A 21,413-nucleotide genomic window follows, 5' to 3' on the forward strand; every position below is an offset into this window, starting at 1 on the left:
AAAAATATTGAAGAATTTCTTAAAAAATAATTTAATTATTAAATTTTTTAAAAATATTTTGATAAAAAATAATTTAATCAATAAAAAAATAATTTATTAAAGAATATTTTGATAAACAAAATTTAATAATAAAAAATAAAATTTTTGTTAATGAATATTGTTAAAAAAATAATAATTTATTTTTTCTTAAAAAATGGATAAAATTAATATTAGTTAACACAAAATTTAAAATGGATTAAAGATGAGATTTTTTTAAAAGTTAGAAGGGAAGAGAATATACATTTATAAAATAGAAGAAAGGAAAATGTCATTTTAACATCTCGTAAAGGAGAGGGGAGTAGAATTTTTTCAAAAATTAATAAATAGATAGCGATGGGAGTTATAAGTTATAATAATAAGTAGACTTGTTAAGTCAATAGTTCATGACTCATGAGTCATACGAGTATAGACTACGTTGAGTGAGTGGAAGCATTTGGTCCCACACTAGACAAGTTATATCTTTGGTTTGAATTAGTCTTTGTCGAATTTCCTGTTTAATTTTGTGAGTATAACCTACGTATGCGTTGATTATATTGTTGACTGATGAATATTAATTTGAATCAGTTGTTTATGAATTGGAAACATGGTCTTAGGTTCTTGAACACACAGCGTATGATACAACAACTTAACTTGTAATATTCTCTGCCTCCAGACTTCGGGTCATGATGTTGAAAGGTGAAGTTTATGTGGTGGTGATGATGGTGCAGGTGGTCCAGCTACTTGCATGGACGACCAGTCCGATGGTGGTGCCAAGTGTCACGTGCATTGAGAGTGAAAGGCAAGCTCTGCTTTCTCTGAAACGTGGCTTCAATGTCACTGATGATTATTGGCTGTCTTCATGGGGAGATGAGGACCACCAGAAGGAGTGTTGTAACTGGGAAGGCATCAAGTGCAGCAACGTAACTGGCCATGTTATCATGCTTGATCTTCGCGCCAGTGGTTATCGTGTGCTTCAATCCATAAGCCCGTCACTGGGTGAGTTACATCATTTGACTTATTTGGACCTTAGTCGTAATCATTTTACTCACACCCCACCCATCCCTTCGTTCATTGGCTCTTTAACCTTTTTGACATACCTCGATCTCTCTTCTTGTTTTTTTGGTGGAAATATACCTCCTAATTTGGGAAATTTACTCTTTTTAGAGTATCTTAATCTTGGAGGGAATTCTTTTGATAATCCGCAACAAATTCCTTCTCAGTTCTCAAATCTCTCCCATTTAGTGTATCTTGATCTTACTTCCAATAATCTGGTTGAATTCCCCCTTCAAGTCACAAATATGTCATCCTTAAGATATCTTAGTCTTAGTCATAATTATCTCAAGGGAACAATACCTGTTCAGCTTGGAAATCTCTTATCCTTGGAACATCTTGATCTAAGTGCAAATGAATTCACCGGAACCATTCCTCATCAGTTCAGAAATCTTTCCCGTTTACAGTATCTTGACCTCGGTCCTTATTTTTTTGATGAAATCCGGGAAAAAACCATGTCATTAAGTTCTGATTTGCAGTGGCTATCTCAACTTTCAACCCTGAGGTATCTTTCGCTTCCTTGGGTGAATCTCAGTAGTGCCAGCAGTTGGCAACAACAAGTGAGTAGCCTTTCTCAACTTCAATATTTGGACTTGAATGGTTGCAATCTTGTTGATTCCATGACCACTTCATCACTTGCATCCACTTCCCTGTTATATGTGGATATCTCTAACAATTCTCTAAGGGATGCATCCTTGATATTCCCATGGTTAATGAATTCCACTGGTAGCCTTGTTACTCTCAGAATGAATCATAATGGTTTAACAGGAACCATTCCAGAAACATTCGGGGACAAGTTGAGCTCCCTTGAGGTGTTAAATCTTACAAATAATGAGCTCAAAGGCCAAATACCTGTTTCCTTGTTTCATATTTGCAATCTGACAAAACTAGACATATCTGAAAACAGGTTTACAGGGATGGTGCCTGACCTCTCACAGCTTTCATCTTTGGAAGTGTTACGACTTCATAACAACAGGTTAAGTGGAAGAATGCATGAAGGCATCGGACAACTATCCAATTTACGTGAGTTAAGCCTTGCAAATAACTTATTGCATGGTTTGATATCTGAAGCTCATTTCTCAAGACTTTTCAATCTTCAGTATTTGGATTTGTCTCATAATGCATTTGTTTTTAATGTTAGCGTCGATTGGGTTCCCCCTTTCAATTTAAGTGTCGTTAACTTGGCTTCTTGCAATTTGGGGCCTAACTTTCCAAGATGGCTTCAGACCCAAATGAATATTTGGAAATTGGATATTTCACAAACTCAAATATCTAGCTCAGTTCCTAATTGGTTTTGGGATCGCTTTCCCACCATACAGAGTTTGAATCTTTCTCACAACCATATTGAAGGCCCAATTCTACCTAATCTTTCTCCTGAACACAACCATCATAGAGTAAAACCACTTGATCGTATAAGTTTGGTTTTTCATCTTATCTCTGGCGATCCTTTCAATTTTCAAACCATTGATTTGAGCTTCAATTTATTTGAAGGTCCAATTCCAGCATTCCTTTCATCTGCTTCACAACTTTTTCTGTCCAGCAACAGATTTTCATCTGCAACACCTCTTTTATGTGCAAACTCGTCAAAATCCACAAGATTTATGGATTTGTCAAACAACTACCTTAGAGGACAGCTTCCGGATTGTTGGATGGATTTTGAATCATTGGTCGTCCTAGATTTGTCTGATAATCAATTTTATGGGAACATGCCAAAGTCTCTGGGATCATTAACAAAGATCAAGTCAATACATTTTGGAGGCAATAATTTTTCAGGAGAGATACCATCATCCTTGAATAATTGCACAAATCTACAAGTTTTTGATGCTGCACGTAATAAGTTGTCAGGAACAATACCAACCTGGATTGGAGATAATATTTCAAAGCTACTTGTACTTAGCTTACATTCCAATAAGTTTCATGGAAACATTCCATTAAGCATGTGCAATCTTCATGAACTCCGTCTCTTGGACCTCTCTCTGAATATTCTCTCTGGCAGCATACCTAAATGCGTAAGTAAGCTTTCTGCTATGGCCACTCTAGCAAACTCAAATGCAACTATTATCGATGACTATCATTATGAATTTTTCAATGTTTATGACCGTACTGGCCCAATAAAACAACGTTACGGAATTTATAATGATAGCGCATCGCTCATATGGAAAGGGAAAATGTCAAAATATGGAAGCACTCTTGGATTGTTGAGAAGTATTGATTTCTCCAGCAACAGGTTAACAGGAGAAATACCAAGTGAGATGATGAATCTTATTGGCTTGGTTTCTTTAAATCTTTCAAGAAACTTGTTTAGTGGACACATTCCTCCGACTGTTGGACAGCTGAAGTCAATAGATTTTCTTGATCTATCCAGAAATCATTTGTCAGGAACAATTCCTTCACAACTTGCTCAGATTGACCGACTCAGTGTTCTTGACTTGTCATACAATGATTTATCTGGAGAAATCCCACTTGGCACACAACTTCAAACTAGGGATGCCTCTGCTTATGCAGGAAATCCAAAACTTTGTGGTGCTCCTCTCAACAACACTTGTCCCATACATGGCCACCAGACCAGTGAACATGATGCTGATGCTGACGGTGATGATGAACAATTTGTAACCGAGGGATTCTACATTGCTATGGCTGTTGGATTTGTTATGGCATTTTGGGGAGTTTGCTTCTCATTGATTTTGAAGAAATCTTGGAGATATGCTTATTTCAAGTTATTGAGTGATGTCTATGACAAGCTCTATGTATTTGTTGCAATTAAGGTGGCCAAATTAAAAAGGATCATATCTCAAGTATGAAGGTACAAGTTCCGTTTCTATTTCTTCTAGTTTATATTTTTGTTGAGATACTACTTCCTTTCAATTATATAGTTGTTATTGATAATATTGGTATATCAAGAAAATTAACATCTGCTCTATTTTTTAGGACATTATGTAAATGAAACAAGATATTGTACTACTAAAATGTTAACTGATGTTTTTATAGTTGAAACTTTAAATTGGACATGCCAAACAATTTATTATTTGTTTTTTAAAGCATAGCTTGGTTGATTAGTTCCTAGATAAACACAGTAGCTTACATATATAATATGGTAAGCGTTTCTGTTACTTTTAATACGTGCTACCTGTTGACATTAGTGCATATGTATGTTGAATTTTACCCAACACTAGTTCATGTGAATGCAGGAAGATTTCCATGGTTATCCATTTGGAGTGAGATAAGTGCATAATTCAGTAATGTTGTTGAAACTTACTATTTTCACTTTTTATACATGCATGTTAACACAGATTCTTTTATTATATATTTAGCATTTAGGCTTTATATATATACATTCTGTACTCTTACATATCCAATTGTAATCATGTGAACTTGTTCTTATGTTAATAATATATGGGATATGGTTTGCATTTTATGTTACTTAAATGTATAGTTCTGCTCTTTGACACTTGTATATATTTTGAATATTACCTAACATGTATCGTTGTCATATCTTTCAGGCAAAAGAGTATACAGTATCTTGTGTTGAAAGAGCCTTGCTTGTGATAGCCAGAATCTTCATGCATGTGTATCCATTTGGAAGGAGACCAATAACATTTAGTAGTGTAATTACTATAATAAATTAGTAAGTGTTATGTTTCCATATTTTAGTCATGTTTAGGTTTTCTGCTGTAGATGCAGGGTGGGTTGTGAAAGAGGTGCTTTTTCACATTTCACCTATATTGCAGTGTGTTTAGTTTCTTTTTTTTTCTTTTTTTTTTTGTCAGAACAGTGTGTTTGTTATATGGGTGTGGAACTTGGCCTTGGTTTATTGCTGTAATTTATTTTCAAGGATGATATATCTTTCTAGGCCTTTGGGCTAAGATCAAGGTGTTTGTTGTTATGGAAGTGCTTGTGGACTTTTATAGCTTTAGTAGTTCTGGTTTTTGTTCAGTTCCTACCTACTAAATCTATTGTGTTGAATTACAATATTTCTTTTTATGATGGGTTTTACTGTCACTATTAATAATGGGCTGTAGTAATAAACTTATCAAAATATAGAGACCTAATTGAAAATTCGGTAAAACTATAAATATTCAATAAAAGATATTTCTATAATCCCTATTTAATGATTTTACAATATGAAAGATATTTTTATAGTCCTTTTTATTTTGTCACTATCATTCTTTTGCTTATTTATATACAAATTATACCAAAAATACCTTTTTTTTTTTACTTTAAAAATTCCTTATCTTAAGAACATACAACGAAAAGGAAGGGATAAAATGAAATAGAAATAGTAGTAATCAGTATATGTAAAATTCAATTTCTATCATTCAAGTATTCATTATGATCATGTAATATTTTATATTTGTGTGGGTTTATGGAATATAGTTTGTGTTTTTATCATATCATGCTACACCATAGAAAATCACAAGACTATGTAATTTGTATTATTGAAATTTGAAATCTAAAAACCAAAACCATAGAAAATATAGTTTTCAGTGTAATACAGATAATATAGAAATCAGTTCTTGTGTTGCAACCTCCCACACTCTAAACTAGTATAAGATTAACAATAACATTGATAACAACCGATTTTCAAGGCGAGAAAGATTCCGAAAGAGCAGACTTGAGTTCATCAGGTGTCCCAACAAGATAGTCCTTTTCACCAAAAACTTCAATCAAAGCATGGTATCCTGCTTTCGAAACAAAAGAAGTCGGAGTAAAATCTCATCTTTGTGAGATCCATTCATCTCTTTGGGATTCTTCGAACACTTCCATATACACCTCTATATACCCATCACTAAAAATAAGAAATGCATAACTATATTTAACGCATTTTTATTTGCAGCTTTTACATGCAACACCTATATAACATATAATCTCATTTAATGTATTTATGTGTTGGATATATTTTAGATATAATATTCATTGATATTCATCCGATACGTATCCATATTTTTGTTATATTCAATCGTGTCTCGTGTTATATTATGTTTTGTGTTTATATTAATGTCTGTGTATCATAAAATTTATGTCATACCTTCTATAAAAAACCTTTAAACATATATTGAAATTGTTCTTGTTTCAATTTAAAAAGACATCCGTTTCCTAAGTATGTTTGGCAGTAAAAGTAAGAATAAATACCTAAATAAATTTTTTATATAATTTTGCACATAAAACTAATTTATATAATAGAATAATGCTATGTGATCATCAAAATTTATTATTCTTTGTTATTGTTTAACCAATAATAATTTATACTTATATTTACATATATTTACACATAAAAAATATATAATTTATATTTATTAGAGAACACATGAATCAATATAATTTATATCTATATTTTTTAGAGTTTACACATATAATTTAAAATCAGTACTTAATAGTAATAATTTACACATATTTAGAGTGTTGTTATACATCCAAATATTTTTTCATCCAAATTTATCTAACTAGGTCCAACACCAACAAAAATCACTCTCATTAAAAGAGCGTCATTAACACACGCTTCCCTCCTCCTCCTCCTCCTCCTCCTCGCGCACGCAAATTCTTCTTCTGCTTCTCCTCCTCTTTCTCTTCTTCTTCTTCCTCTCTTCTTTCGTTATCATCATCACCAACAACACCAACATTTTGTTAATAGATTATTTTTTTTAATCGAATTGAATGAAATGCAATTGCTAAATTGAATTGAATTGAACTGAATGGACGCATGCATTTTGAATTGGATTGACTTGATAATCTCTAAATTATGGACACAGGTATTTTGAATTTGATTTTATATAATGGATAATGTTTCGTTCATTTAGTACTATACAACTGTTTCACCTTAATAACGTGTTCGGTTCATTATGCAGAAAGTTGTTCTGAATTTGATTTTATATAATGGATAATGTTCCATTCATTTAGTACTATACAATTGTTTCACCTTAATAACGTGTTTGGTTCATTATGAATTGAATGGACGTAGGTGTTCTGAATTGAATTGATAATCTCTAAATTGTAGACACAGGTGTTTTGAATTTGATTTTATATAATGGATAATGTTCCGTTCATTTAGTATTATACAATTGTTTCACCTTAATAACGTGTTTAGTTTATTATGCAAAAAGTTGTTCTGAATTTGATTTTATATAATGAATAATATTCCGTTCATTTAGTACTGTTCTGTGCGTATAGGGCCGAGGTATAGTGACTCCTACTGCCTGCTGTTGCGCTCAGGTGGGAGAGGTATACGTCGGCTGAGTTGGAACACCGCGGTGGGAGCACCTGCAAAAAGGACTCCGAAGCTCAAGTAAGAAAGTGAGTTATAAGAAAATGAGAAGAATAAATCAGAGTGAGTTCTGTGACCTGTTTTACCCCAAGGTTGCTTATTTGCTTATATAGGGGTCTTGGAGCTCGTTTAGTTGGAGTTTATTTAGGGACTATCTGTGTTGGCTGAGGTTATCTTGGTGACGTTAGTGTAGTTAGTTGAGATTCTAAGTTTTGTTATTATCCTCGGATTTGGTGGTGTTTGTTATTTGGTTTTGTTTGTTGGGATTTGTTTCATTTGACCGAGGTTTGTGGATAGAGATATACTCGGTTGACCGAGTTCTTTAGGCTACGTATCATAGCCCCCAAGGTCGCCTTGTGTCTGTAAGAGTACAGGGCGAGCTTTTATTTGTCCGAGTTTAGATCTGTTGTTATTGCTTTTTGATTTCTTGTCTCGGAAAGGATGCAAATGTGCATTTAATGGCCGTTTCGTTTCCCGCGCTGAAGTGATTGATGTGAGTTCCCGTTACAGTGTCTTGTGCAATCTTGACCATTACTTTACATCATGGTGAGTGGGTGGCTAAGATTTTGAGGTGGTTTTGAGTTAAAAACCATTTCATTACCCCATGTTTTTATTACTGGGAATATTGTAGGTAACTTCTGCTTAGTCGGAATTTTCACTACTTGCGTTTTCCACCAGAGGAAGAGAAAAAATGAGTACCAAAGGTTTGTGTTGAAGGGTTCTGATCTTCTTCTTCTTCTTTTTTCCAATTTTCCTGTTTTTTCTTTGGTTATGGAGAAGGGTAAGGTTGTTCTGTTGGAGGGCAACCCTTGTAGTTGGGTTAGTGAACAAGTGAAACAGTGTTTCTAGGTTTAATGATTCTGAATCCGTAAAGGTGTTAGGTTCTAATGTATGGGTTAGAGAGGGTCATAGGCTTAGGATAGAGCTTTTACCTTGTGGGGAGGGGGATCGTGTTTGTGATCAGGTTGATGGTTGGTCATACTTCTACATTTATTCCTGTTTGTTGACTGAGATTGGTGTCCGGTTCCCTTTTACAGACTTTGAATGCGGTGTGTTATTTTGGTTGAATTGCGCTCCCTCCCAATTGCATCCCAATTCATGGGGTTTTGTCCGTGCTTTTGAGATTCTGATGAGTGTTCTGGAATATCCTCCCTCGTTGAGAGTGTTCTTTTTGTTGTTTCAATCTAAAGGAGTTAGGCGGGGTTTGTGGGTAAATCTTAACAGTCATCCTCGCTGTTCAGTGTTTTCCTTGTATAAATCGTCGTACAAAGATTTTAAAACAATGTTTGTCAAAGTTAGGAGTGTTGAGAGTGAATTTCCTTTTTATTTGAATGAATATCTGGAGGAAAGGTTCCCCCTTTCTTGGTCTCCCGAACCTGTTCAGGTTCTTGACGTTGATGATAGGGTTTTTGATGACAATGTCGTGTTGGACTTTTTGTTAGAGGAGTTGGTAGGGTTGTTATCTGTTGCAGATTTATTGAAGTGGGATTCGGATAAGGAGGCTGTTTTGGATTATCTAGGTAACTAGTTTTAGTATTTATTTTCTGGAGTGGAGATGTAGTCGCTTCTAACATTTTGTCTTGCGTTTTTGTCTGCAGCTGAGAAAGCCCCCACCATCACTATTGCTGGACTGAAGTCCTTTTTTAATCAGAGGAAGAAAAATGAGAAAGAAGGGTCAACAACAAATGTGGGTAAAGGTGGCGATGCTGTTGGTCAGTCAGGGGTTAATCCTTGTCAAAAAAGAAAAAGGGTAAAGACACGTGCTGAGAAGGCTGGGAGTAAGGAGGAGCATTCCTCTGTCCTACCTATTGTAGAGGCTGCATATGAGTCTCAGAGGAGACTTCATGCTTATCGTGAGGATGATAACATGAGATCCCTGTGGTCGAGGTTCTTTCCCTTCGCTACTCTTGCTGATGAGGTGTGTCGATTTCCTGAGGACACGAAGCTGATTAAAGAGGTTGGCCGTGCTGGGATGAGTCGCTTTCTTCAGGTATTTTGGTTCTGTTATTTTATGTTTTACCACCATGTTTCCTTGTTGATGCTTTGTGATTTTTGTCCTAGGTTATTGAGGCTCGACTTGTTGCTATTGGGAGGGTCCAAGAGCTTGCTGTCGAATCTGAAGTCAAAGATTCGGTTGAGATTTCTGAATTGTCTACTACTATTCAAGAGAAAGAGAAGGTGATTACTGAACTTTCCTCATATTTGAAGGGAAAGGAAGAAGAGCTTGCTGAAGAGAAGCGCCTTCACAGTTCGGTTTTGGAAGGAAATAAAACTCTGACATCGGAAAATGGTCGGTTAGTAGCTCGGGTGAAGGAGTTGGAAAATGAGATTTATGAGGCCTTTGCTCAGGGTTTTGAGCGAGCTACTGACCAGGTTCGGGTTCTGTTCCCCGAGGTTGATGCTGCTAAGCTTGACGCCACAAAGATTATTGTTAGTGGCGAGTTGATCGATGATGAAGTTGGTAAACAAAGTGATAGTTCGAGCATTGGGGATAAGATAGAATGAAGATTTGTATTTTTGAAATGTTGTTTTTGAAATGTTGTTTGGAATTTTTTGGCTTTTGTAGAGTAGAATATATTAGTCTTTTTTATTGTAAGACTATATCGTTAGATTAATTGGGTAGGGCGTCCGGCCTCATTAAAACCCTTTCTGAGTAAAACCCTTATTTTGTTGGGATAAAACCTCAAAATGGGAAAAAGAGTACCTTTATCCGCGCTATATACACTATGATTGATATTTTCTCAAAGATGATACATTCCAGTTTCCTGGTATTGGATTGCTTAACAATGTCTCTAGTTGGTAGGCTCCTTTACCGAGCACTTTAGAAATTCGGAATGGCCCTTCCCAGTTTGCTGCTAATTTTTCATGCTTTTGGGGTTTTCTTGCTTCTTCTGTTTTTCTGAGGACGAGCTCTCCATTGTCGAATGTCCTCGGGTGGACCCTTTGTTATGTCGCTTTTGTATGAGCTGCTTCATTGCTCGTTGCTTGATTGTTGCTATCTCCCTTTCCTCGTCCAGCAGATCCAAGTCTGTTAGTCTTTCGTTGTTGTTGTTGTTTGTATCATAGAGTTTGGTTCTCAGGCTAGTTATGCCAACTTCTACGGGTATGAGGGCCTCAACTCCGTAGACTAATTTAAATGGGATTTCTCCTGTTGCTGACTGGATTGTCGTGTTGTACCCCCATAGGACTTCTGGTACGAGATCTACCCATTCGCTCTTTACTTCATCCAACTTCTTCTTCAAGGCCTGCAAAATAACTCTGTTAGTTGATTCTACCTGACCATTTGTTTTAGGATGCTCGACCGAGCTAAAGTGGTGTTTGATATTGAAATTTTGTAAAAAGGTGGCGAGTTTATGATCTGTGAACTGCTTTCCATTGTCAGAGATTATTTCCCTTGGTATGCCGTATCGGCATATGATGTTCTTCCAAAGGAAGGTCCTTACTTTCTCTGTTGTGATTCGTGCTAGGGGTTGTGCTTCAATCCATTTGGAGAAGTAATCTATTGATACCAAAAGAAACTTTACATGTCCTGGCGCTTTCGGGAATGGGCCTAGAATATCTAACCCCCAGCGGTCGAAAGGCCAACTTACCTCCAAGGTGTGTAACTCCTCGGCGGGTGTTGTTGAGATGTTGGCGTGCTTCTGGCAATTGCTGCATGTCCTTACTTTTGTCATGCAATCCCTCTTTATAGTTGGCCAGTAGTATCCTGTTCGCAATATTTTGGCTGACAAAGCTCGGCCACCAATATGATTTTTGCATACTCCTTCATGTGTTTCTGCCATAACTATTTCAGCATCGTCTTTGCTGAGGCATTTTAGTAGAGGCTGTGAGAATTTTTGTCTGTATAGGCTATCTCCTACCGTTGTGTAGTAGCTTGCTCTTCTTCAGAAGAGTTGTGGATTTTGTTCATCCCTTGGGATTGTTCCTGTTTTGATATATTGAATAAAAGGTGTTCTCCAATTGTTTACCTGTGTAACGCTGCATATGCTATTTAATTTGAAGCTTGGTTTTTCAAGTGTTAACTGTGAAAGTGTTGGTGTGTGTGATTGTGGCCTTGTCATTGCTAATTTAGATAAAACATCGGCTCTTGTGTTTTGTTCTCTATTCACATGTATTATTTCAAATTTCTGAAATTTTGAGATAAGATCCTTTGCTATGAGCAAGTATTTCTCTAACAAATGATCTTTTACCTGGAACTCGCCTTTGATCTGCTGGACGATGAGCAGGGAGTCGCGGTAAGCAGTGAGGCTGAGATATTTGTAAATCCTGGGCGAGTTTTAGTCCGGCTAGAAAGGCTTCATACTCAGCCTGGTTGTTGCTTGCTGCGAAGGAAAATTGTAATGATTGCTCGGCCTCGACCTGTTCGCCCCTTTTGAGTGTTACGCTGCTCCACTTCCATCTTTATTTGCTGCACCATCTACATAAAGCTTCCAGTTATGTTCTCCTTGCCTATCCTCTGTTGTTAATTCAGAGATGAAGTCGGCTAGTATTTGCAGTCTTGGAGTCTTCCGAGGTTGGTATTGTACATCGTATTCAGAGAGCTCGACGGACCATTTTGTTAAGCGTCCTGCCAGCTCGGGTTTTGTTAGGATCTGTCTCAGTGGTTGATTCGTTCTAACTATTATGATGTGGCTTTGGAAATATTGCCTCAATCTTCTTGCTGTGGTGACTAGGGCTAGTGCGAGCTGTTCTATTTTCGGATACCTGATTTCTGCTGGTTGTAGAATTCTGCTGATGAAGTATACTGGGTTTTGTGTTTTCCCTGTTTCAGAGACTAGTACGGAACTTATGGCATGGTTAGAAACAGATAAATACAAGAATAATGGTTTACCGGGTTCTGGTTTTTGGAGGATAGGTGGTGATGATAGCGTTTGTTTGAGCTCTGTGAAAGACCGTTCACATTCTCCCGTCCAGTTGAACTTTTGATTCTTGGAGATTGTTTTGAAAAAATGATATGATCAGTTTGCTACTACAGGTAAGAATCGTGATAGTGCAGCAACTCGGCCTGCCAGCTATTGTACTTCCTTTATTGTCTTTGGGCTGTTCATGTTAAAAATGGCTTCACATTTTTCTGGGTTTGTAACCTCCAAATATATTGAATTCATATTCCTATATTTATTATATCTTACCGTTATAAATAATACAATAAATTTATAACCGCAATAATTAATTTATAAATTAAAAGTTTAAAAAATGAAAATTATATTTTATTATTATAATTATATTTATTATAATCATTTTAATTTTTGCCAATGAGTTATACCTCAAATGGCATAATCTCCCATACTGGTTGCGAGTTCGAGTCTCTGTATCTTTGGTAAAAAAAATCATTTTAATTTTTAGAAGTAACACTAGGTACAAAGAACTATTATTGTAGTTTTTACTTATTATTAAAAACAAATTCTATTTTATTTTACCAATATAAATTTCGAAATGAATATTTAAAAACTAAAAAAAAAACAAATTTATTAAAAGAGTATCAAAATGAAACCAAAAATATATGATATTAAACATACATTTTCATATTAGATACAAATAAAAAACTAAAAAATAGAATCCAATAAATTTGTAACCTCCAAATACATTGAATTTATATTTCTATATTTATTATATCTTACCGTTATAAACAATACAATAATTTTATAATCGCAACAATTAATTTATTAATTTTTATAAATAACTCACTAAAGGTAATAAACGTCCATATTACAAATGTCATAATAATATTATTAATCATAATAAATTTTACGTTATAAGTATTTAAATTCTATACCATTTAAACTACATATATAAGTCTCTTGTCACTATTCCTTGACATAACATCAAATTTAGCACAAAAAAATTTATTTCCGAACTGCAATGAGAATCTGATGATCAGGTATGACAAAAAAAAATCACAACATGTATCATACATTCATACTTACTCAAATACCATATACCTAATGATAACATAAATTGGATATTGGAATAGGAAAAGATCTTCACAATTTTAGCAACTATAAACGAAATTGATGACAAATTAGGATGGAACTATGTTAAATGTAAAAAATGTTAGAAGAAAGCATATAAAAAAAAAGAAACAACTACGTTTGTGGCACATGTAATCAAACACCACAATATCCAATAATAAAGTAACTCTATATACTTTTCATAATCTCATCTATCAAATTATTAGTTGCTAGCCCAATACTTATTTTAGGTTCAGAATTCAATTAAAAGTTTTAGATCAAAGTGTTACAACAACTTTTGTACTATTTGATGGCGACGCAAAAAACTTATTGGGCATGACTGCTTCAAATCTAATGACATTTCAGAAAAATAATCAATGACATTGAAGCACCATCCCATCAAAAGATTAAGGAGAAAGAAAACCATACAAATTCAAGACACATCTTCTAACGAAGAATATACATACAAAGATGGAACCAAATAACACAATAGAAAGTGCATCAAACTTAACAATTCATAAAGAACATGTCTTCGCAAGAACCTACGACAAAAAGAATAAAGCACCAACTTTAACAACCAACAAAAAAAAGGAGGATGAGTGCCACATAAGATGACTGAGTCCATTAACTAAAACAAATGCAAAAATCAAACTACCAAATAAAAATGTCACTTTGTACAACTCCAACATCCAAATCTTTTGTACTACAAATTATTTAAAATAAAACACCTTTTAAATTTAGCTTCAATTTACACATATTTAATTTATTTCTACAAAACATGACAATTTTTAATATTATTATATACTATCATTAATTTACCGTCCCGCACATCACGCGGGTCTCATTCTAGTTATCATTAAATGTGATTGAAAGATAAATAATTTAAGAAAGAGTAAAGTAAGAATAAAGAGAAATTAGAAGCATCCATTAGGTATTACTATTGAGTTCACACACTAAATTGCTGGCTTCTTGCACTATCTCCGGCGCTGGATTTATTAGCTTCTCAAAGACACACCTATTCTTCGCTTTCCAAGTGCTCCAACATAGCGCCGCGATGAAGAGGATCTTTTGTCTACCTTCGATTTGAGCCGCTGTCCAAAATAAGGCTCGTTGTCACCAACTGATGAAAGTTTCCTCTTCTCTTTGTCATAAGTTAGGAGTTATTAAGTTTAAACTCCAAATTATTAAAGACAGAAAACATTAGAACAAAACATGAGAAATTAATTCATCTTTCAGCATGTATTTTGAAAAATAAATATTTTAAAAAATTAACAATAAATAATTTGTAGCTGGTGATGTAGAGAATTTTGTATGTACATTCGTAGTGTCATGAATATAATATATATATATTTTTAAATATATCCAAAGTATATTTAAATTTTTTTAATAATATATTTATGAGTTATGTTACGTGTACATCAAAATCAGTTATTAAAGTCAGCTAACAATATAAAATATAGATTAGAATATAAATACATATTAAAAATAAATTAAATCACATATATATTTATACACAAATATATTAATAACTGATTTTAATAACTAATTTTAAAATACAAATAATATTTTTGTATAATTATTGATTTACTTGTCTATTAAAATAAATATCAAGAATTTAAATTTTATTTTATATTTGTAGTAATTTATTAATACTCTTGCCAATGAGTAATAGCTCAAATGGCATAATTTCCCCATACTCAATTAAGAGGTTGTGGGTTCGAGTCTCCTATCTTTAGTAAAAAAAAAAAATTTATTAATACTCTTAAATAAAATTTAAATTCGTCACGGATTAGTTATTAGGCGGTGAAGAGTTAAGGTGGGACACCCAAGAATAGCTATGGGAGTTATAAGTTATAATAAGTTGACTTGTTAAGTCAATAGTTCACGACTCATGAGTCATATGAGTATAGAATAAGTGACTGGAAGAATTTGGCCCACACTTGAAAAGTTATTACCCGTTCCACACGAATATATACATTATCTTTGCTTTGGATCAATCTTCGTTGAATTGAACGTCGTCATTATGTACGTACGCGTTGATTCTATTGTTGACTGATCAATATTAGTTTGAATCAGTTGCTTATAAATTGGAATATGGCCTTAGGTTGTTGATCACACACATATGATATGTGATACAACAACTTAACTTGAAATATTTTATGCTTCCAGTGATGATGATGAATGGTGTAGTTTATGCGGTGTTGATGGTGCAGATACTTGCATGGACGAGGAGTGCAGTGGTGGTGGCAAGCGTGAAGTGCATTGAGAGTGAAAGGCAAGCTCTGCTTTCTCTCAAACGTGGCTTTAATGTGAGCGATAATGATGATTGGCTGTCTTCATGGGGAGATGGGGAGCAGCGGAAGGATTGTTGCAACTGGGAAGGCGTCAAGTGCAGCAACAGCACAGGCCATGTTGTCATGCTTGATCTTCATGGTGATTACACTCTTGAATCCATAAGCCCATCACTCAGTGAGTTACATAATTTGAACTACTTGGATCTTAGCGGTATTGAGTTTACTCTCACCACATCTATCCCTTCTTTCATTGGCTCTTTAACCTTTTTGACACATCTCAATCTCTCTTATTGTTTTTCCGGTGGAAACATAGATCAATTGGGAAATCTGCTATTCCTAGAGTATCTTGATCTTCGAGCGAATCAATTTGATTATCCGCAACAAATCCCTTCTCAGTTCTCAAATCTCTCCCATTTAGTGTACCTTGATCTTAGTTTCAGTAATTTGGTTGGAGGATTTCCTCTTCAACTCACAAATATGTCATCCTTGACATATTTGGATCTTAGTCATAATGAACTTAAGGGAACAATGCCTCCCCAGCTTGGAAATCTCTTATCCTTGGAACATCTTGATCTAAGTCACAATGCATTCACTGGAACCATTCCTCATCATTTCAGAAATCTTTCTTCTTTACAATTTCTTGACCTCAGTCCCTATAACAATGATAACGCGTTGTTGAGTTCTGACTTACAATGGTTATCTCAGCTTTTCTCTTTGAGGCATCTTTCGCTTTCTCTAGTTAACCTCAGTAGTGCAAGCAATTGGCAACCACTAGTGAGTGGCCTTTCTCATCTTCAATATCTGAACTTGAATGGTTGCAATCTTGTTGATTCCATGTCCATTTCATCACTTGCATCCCCTGCTAATTTCTCCACTTCTCTCTCGTTTGTGGCTATCTCTCACAACTCTCTAAAGGACGCATCCTTCATATTCCCATGGTTAATGAATTCCACTGGTAGCCTTGTTATTCTCAGAATGAATGATAATGGTTTAACAGGAACCATTCCAGAAACATTCGGGAACTTTAGCTCCCTTAAGAAGTTAAATCTTGCAAATAATGAGCTCAAAGGCCAAATACCTCTATCCTTGTTTCATAGTTGTAATTTGGCAAAACTAGACCTATCCAAGAACAAGTTGACAGGAGAGTTTCATGAATATACAACAACAACAACAAAGCCTTATCCCACTAAGTGGGGTCGGCTACATGAATCAAACGACGCCATTGTGCTCTGTCATGTATCATGTCTACAGAGAGACCGTTTACATGTAGATCTCGTTTGACCACCTCATGGATGGTCTTCTTAGGTCTTCCTCTGCCTTTCGCCCTTTGTCCATCTTCCATCTCATCCACCCTCCTGACTGGATGTTCTATCGGTCTTCTTCTCACATGTCCAAACCACCTAAGACGCGATTCAACCATCTTTTCCACAATGGGTGCTACTCCAACTCTCTCCCTTATATCTTCATTCCTTATTTTATCCAATCGCGTGTGACCACTCATCCATCTCAACATCTTCATCTCTGCCACACTCAGCTTATGTTCGTGCTCTCCTTTAGCCGCCCAACACTCCGTACCATACAGCATAGCCGGTCTTATAGCGGTGCGATAGAATTTACCTTTAAGTTTTAAAGGCACTTTTTTGTCGCATATAAAACCAGATGCACTCCGCCATTTTGACCAACCTGCTTGGATCCTATGATTTACATCATGTTCAATCTCTCCATTATCCTGTATGATGCACCCAAGATACTTGAAACTTTTAACTTTTCGTAAGGTATTCTCTCCAATTTTCACCTCTATATTGGAGTTTTCCCTTCTCAGACTGAACTTACATTCCATATATTCCGTTTTGCTACGGCTTATGCACAGACCATACACTTCTAGAGCTTCTCTCCATAACTCCAACTTCTTATTTAGGTCTTCCCTTGACTCTCCCATAAGGACGATATCATCGGCAAAAAGCATGCACCATGGCACAGGCTCTTGGATGTGCTCTGTGAGTACTTCCAAGACTAATGTGAAAAGGTATGGACTTAAGGATGATCCCTGGTGTAATCCTATACCAATAGGGAATTCCTCTGTCACACCACCTTGAGTCTTCACACTAGTTGTGGCCCCATCATACATGTCTTTAATTGCCCGAATATATGCGATCCTTACTCTCCTCTTTTCTAAAACCTTCCATAAGACCTCTCTTGGTACCCTATCATACGCTTTTTCCAAATCAATAAACACCATGTGTATATCCCTTTTATTACTACGATACCTCTCCATCATCCTTCTCGTTGTGCTCATAAACCCTTACGAATCTTGGATCTGGGATGGAATGAAATTTCGGGGATGGTGCCTGACCTCTCTCAGCTTCAATCTTTGCAAGAGTTACGACTTGGTAACAACAGATTAAATGGAACCATACATGAAGGTATTGGACAATTATCCGACTTAACTGAGTTAAGCCTTGGAAATAACTTGTTGAAAGGTATGATAACTGAAGCTCATTTCTCAAGACTCTCCGATCTTAACACTTTGGATTTGTCTCATAATGCATTGGTTTTTAATGTTAGCGCTGAATGGGATCCCCCGTTTGATTCACATTTCATTAACTTGGCTTCTTGCAATTTGGGGCCCAACTTTCCAACATGGCTTCGCACCCAAATGAATATTTATCAATTGGATATTTCACAAGCTCAAATCTCTAGCTCAGTTCCTGATTGGCATTGGGATCAATTTTTCAAGATATGGAATTTGAATCTTTCTCACAACCATATTAGAGGAAAAATTGAAGACCGAATTGTGGACCCTTATAGAGGACTAACTGATAATCTTGTAATTGTTCAAACCATTGATTTGAGCTTCAATTTATTTGAAGGTCCAATTCCAGCATTCTTTTCAACTGCTGCACAACTTTTTCTGTCCAACAACAGATTTTCAAATGCAAATCCTCTTTTATGTGCAAACTCGTCCATAAACACAAAATTTATGGATTTGTCAAACAACTACATTAGAGGACAACTTCCAGATTGTTGGATGGGTTATGAGTTCTTGGCCATCCTAGATTTGTCTGATAATCACTTTTATGGAAATATGCCAAAGTCTCTGGGATCGTTAAAACATATTGAGTCAATACATTTAGGGGGCAATCATTTTTCAGGAGAGATACCATCATCCTTGCATAATTGCACAAAACTGCGAGTTTTTGATGCTGCAGATAATCAATTGTCTGGAACAATACCAAGCTGGATTGGAGGTAATATTCCAAAGCTACTTGTACTTAACTTACATTCCAATAAGCTTCATGGAAGCATTCCGTTAAGCATTTGCAATCTTCATGAGCTCTTTGTCTTGGACCTCTCTATAAATATTCTCTCTGGGAATATACCTCCATGCATAAGTAACCTTTCTGCTATGGCCACTCTAACAAGTTCAAGTGCAACCATTACCCATGGCTATCTTGTTGTCGATATACACAACAGTATTTTTGAGCGCATTGGCACGGACTTTCCAAATTTCGGAGTTTATAATGATAGTACATCAGTCATATGGAAAGGAAAAATGTCAACATATGAAAGAACCCTTGGATTGTTGAGAAGTATTGATTTCTCCAGCAACAGGTTAACAGGGGAAATACCAATTGAGATGATGAATCTTATTGGCTTGGTTTCTTTAAATCTTTCAAGAAACTTGTTTAGTGGACACATTCCTCCGACTGTTGGACAGCTAAAATCAATAGATTTTCTTGATCTATCCAGAAATCATTTGTCAGGAACAATTCCTTCACAACTTGCTCAAATAGACCGTCTCAGTGTTCTTGACTTGTCATACAATGATTTATCTGGAGAAATCCCACTTGGCACACAACTCCAAACTAGGGATGCCTCTGCTTATGCAGGAAATCCAAAACTTTGTGGTGTTCCTCTCAACAATACTTGTCCCATACATGGTCACCAGATCAGTGAACATGATGCTGATGGTGATGATGAACAATTTGTAACTGAGGGGTTCTACATTGCTATGGCTGTTGGATTTGTCACGGCATTTTGGGGAGTTTGCTTCTCATTAATCTTGAAGAAATCTTGGAGATATGCTTATTTCAAGTTATTGAGTGATGTCTATGACAAGCTGTATGTATTTGTTGCAATTAAGGTGGCCAAATTAAAAAGGATCATATCTCAAGTATGAAGGTACGTACCGTTTCTATTTCTTCTAGTTTATATTTTTGTTGAGATACTACTTCCTTTCAATTATATAGTTGTTATTGATAATATTGGAATATCAAGCAAATTAACATCTGCTCTATTTTTTAGGACATTATGTAAACGAAACAAGATATTGTGCTACTAAAATGTTAACTGTACGTTTTTATAGTTGAAACTTTAAATTGGACATGCCAAACAATTTATTATTGGTTTTCAATAGTTAAAGCATAGCTTGGTTGATTAGTTCCTAGATAATATGGTAAGCGTTTCTGTTACTTTTAATACGTGCTACCTGTTGACATTAGTGCATATGTATGTTGAATTTTACCCAACACTAGTTCATGTGAATGCAGGAAGATTTCCATGGTTATCCATTTGGAGTGAGATAAGTGCAAATTCAGTAAGGTTGTTGAAACTTACTATTTTCACTTTTTATACATGCATGTTAACACAGATTCTTTTATTATATATTTAGCATTTAGGCTTTATATATATACATTCTGTACTCTTACATATCCAATTCTAATCATGTGAACTTATTCTTATGTTAATAATATATGGGATATGGTTTGCATTGTATGTTACTTAAATGTATAGTTCTGCTCTTTGACACTTGTATATATTTTGAATATTACCTAACATGTATCGTTGTCATATCTTTCAGGAAAAATTAAAGAGTATACAACAGTATCTTGTGTTGAAAGAGCTTTGCTTGTGATAGCCAGAATCTTCATGCATGTGTATCCATTTGGAAGGAGACCAATAACATTTAGTAGTGTAATTACTATAATAAATTAGTAAGTGTTATGTTTCCATATTTTAGTCATTTTTAAGTTTTCTGCTGTAGATGCAGGGTGGGTTGTGAAAGAGGTGCTTTTTCACATTTCACCTATATTGCAATGTGTTTAGTTTCTTTTATTTTATTTTTTTTTGTCAGCACAGTGTGTTTGTTATATGGGTGTGGAACTTGGCCTTGGTTTATTGCTGTAATTTATTTTCAAGGATGATATATCTTTCTAGGCCTTTGGGCTAAGATCAAGGTGTTTGTTGCTATGCTAGTGCTTGTGGACTTTTATAGCTTTAGTAGTTCTGGTTTTTGTTCATTTCCTACTTACTAAATCTATTGTGCTGAATTACAATATTTCTTTTTATGATGGGTTTTACTGTCACTATTAATAATGGCCTATATAGTAATAAACTTATCAAAATAATAAGTTTGTTCACTTGTTCACCAATAACACTGTTTCAATTTAGTCTTTGACGTGTGAAGTTGAAAAATATCGTAAAAAATAAATAAAAAAATTTCTGTTTTAAATCAATTTAAATTGGTCTAGTGATTAATTTACTAATTTGTTTAAACGAGTATTGAATAAATTTTACAGTTTAAATTAGGTCCAATTTGATACATTAATAGTAATTATATTCGTATTTTTAAATAACAATCTAAATAAAATTTGAAAAGTAATTATTTATTTTTTTTATATAATTACAATATACAATTGATTGTATTTAAATTTTTTTATATTGACAAATAAACTAATAAATATTTTTTAAATATTCTATTTTCTTATCTATACTTTATTTGAAATTATGGACTGCAATGAGGTGATGCAACTTCAATCTTGTGATTACACAAGTAGATTTAAA

General features: G+C 34.9%; 2 protein-coding genes across 2 annotated transcripts in view; both read left to right on the forward strand.

Annotated features, from left to right (window-relative positions):
• The window catches only part of LOC107486615 (receptor-like protein EIX2), a 31,440-nt gene extending 10,689 nt beyond the window's left edge, over nucleotides 1–20,751 (forward strand). Inside the window, exons 2-3 of the mRNA XM_052260273.1 lie at nucleotides 19,714–19,751; nucleotides 20,431–20,751. Coding sequence (XP_052116233.1) covers nucleotides 19,714–19,749 — 36 coding nt within the window. The 3' untranslated portion in view covers nucleotides 19,750–19,751; nucleotides 20,431–20,751. The remainder of the gene's footprint in view (nucleotides 1–19,713; nucleotides 19,752–20,430) is intronic.
• On the forward strand, nucleotides 654–4,956 carry LOC107486252 (receptor-like protein EIX2). The gene is made up of 2 exons (XM_052260274.1): nucleotides 654–3,871; nucleotides 4,569–4,956. The coding sequence occupies exon 1, from the start codon at nucleotides 702–704 to the stop codon at nucleotides 3,867–3,869; it is 3,168 nt and encodes a 1,055-aa protein (XP_052116234.1). The 5' UTR covers nucleotides 654–701; the 3' UTR covers nucleotides 3,870–3,871; nucleotides 4,569–4,956.
• Nucleotides 20,752–21,413: the final 662 nt, after the last annotated feature.

This window comes from Arachis duranensis, chromosome 4 (assembly GCF_000817695.3).
Source record: "Arachis duranensis cultivar V14167 chromosome 4, aradu.V14167.gnm2.J7QH, whole genome shotgun sequence".
NCBI classification, from domain to species: domain Eukaryota; kingdom Viridiplantae; phylum Streptophyta; class Magnoliopsida; order Fabales; family Fabaceae; genus Arachis; species Arachis duranensis.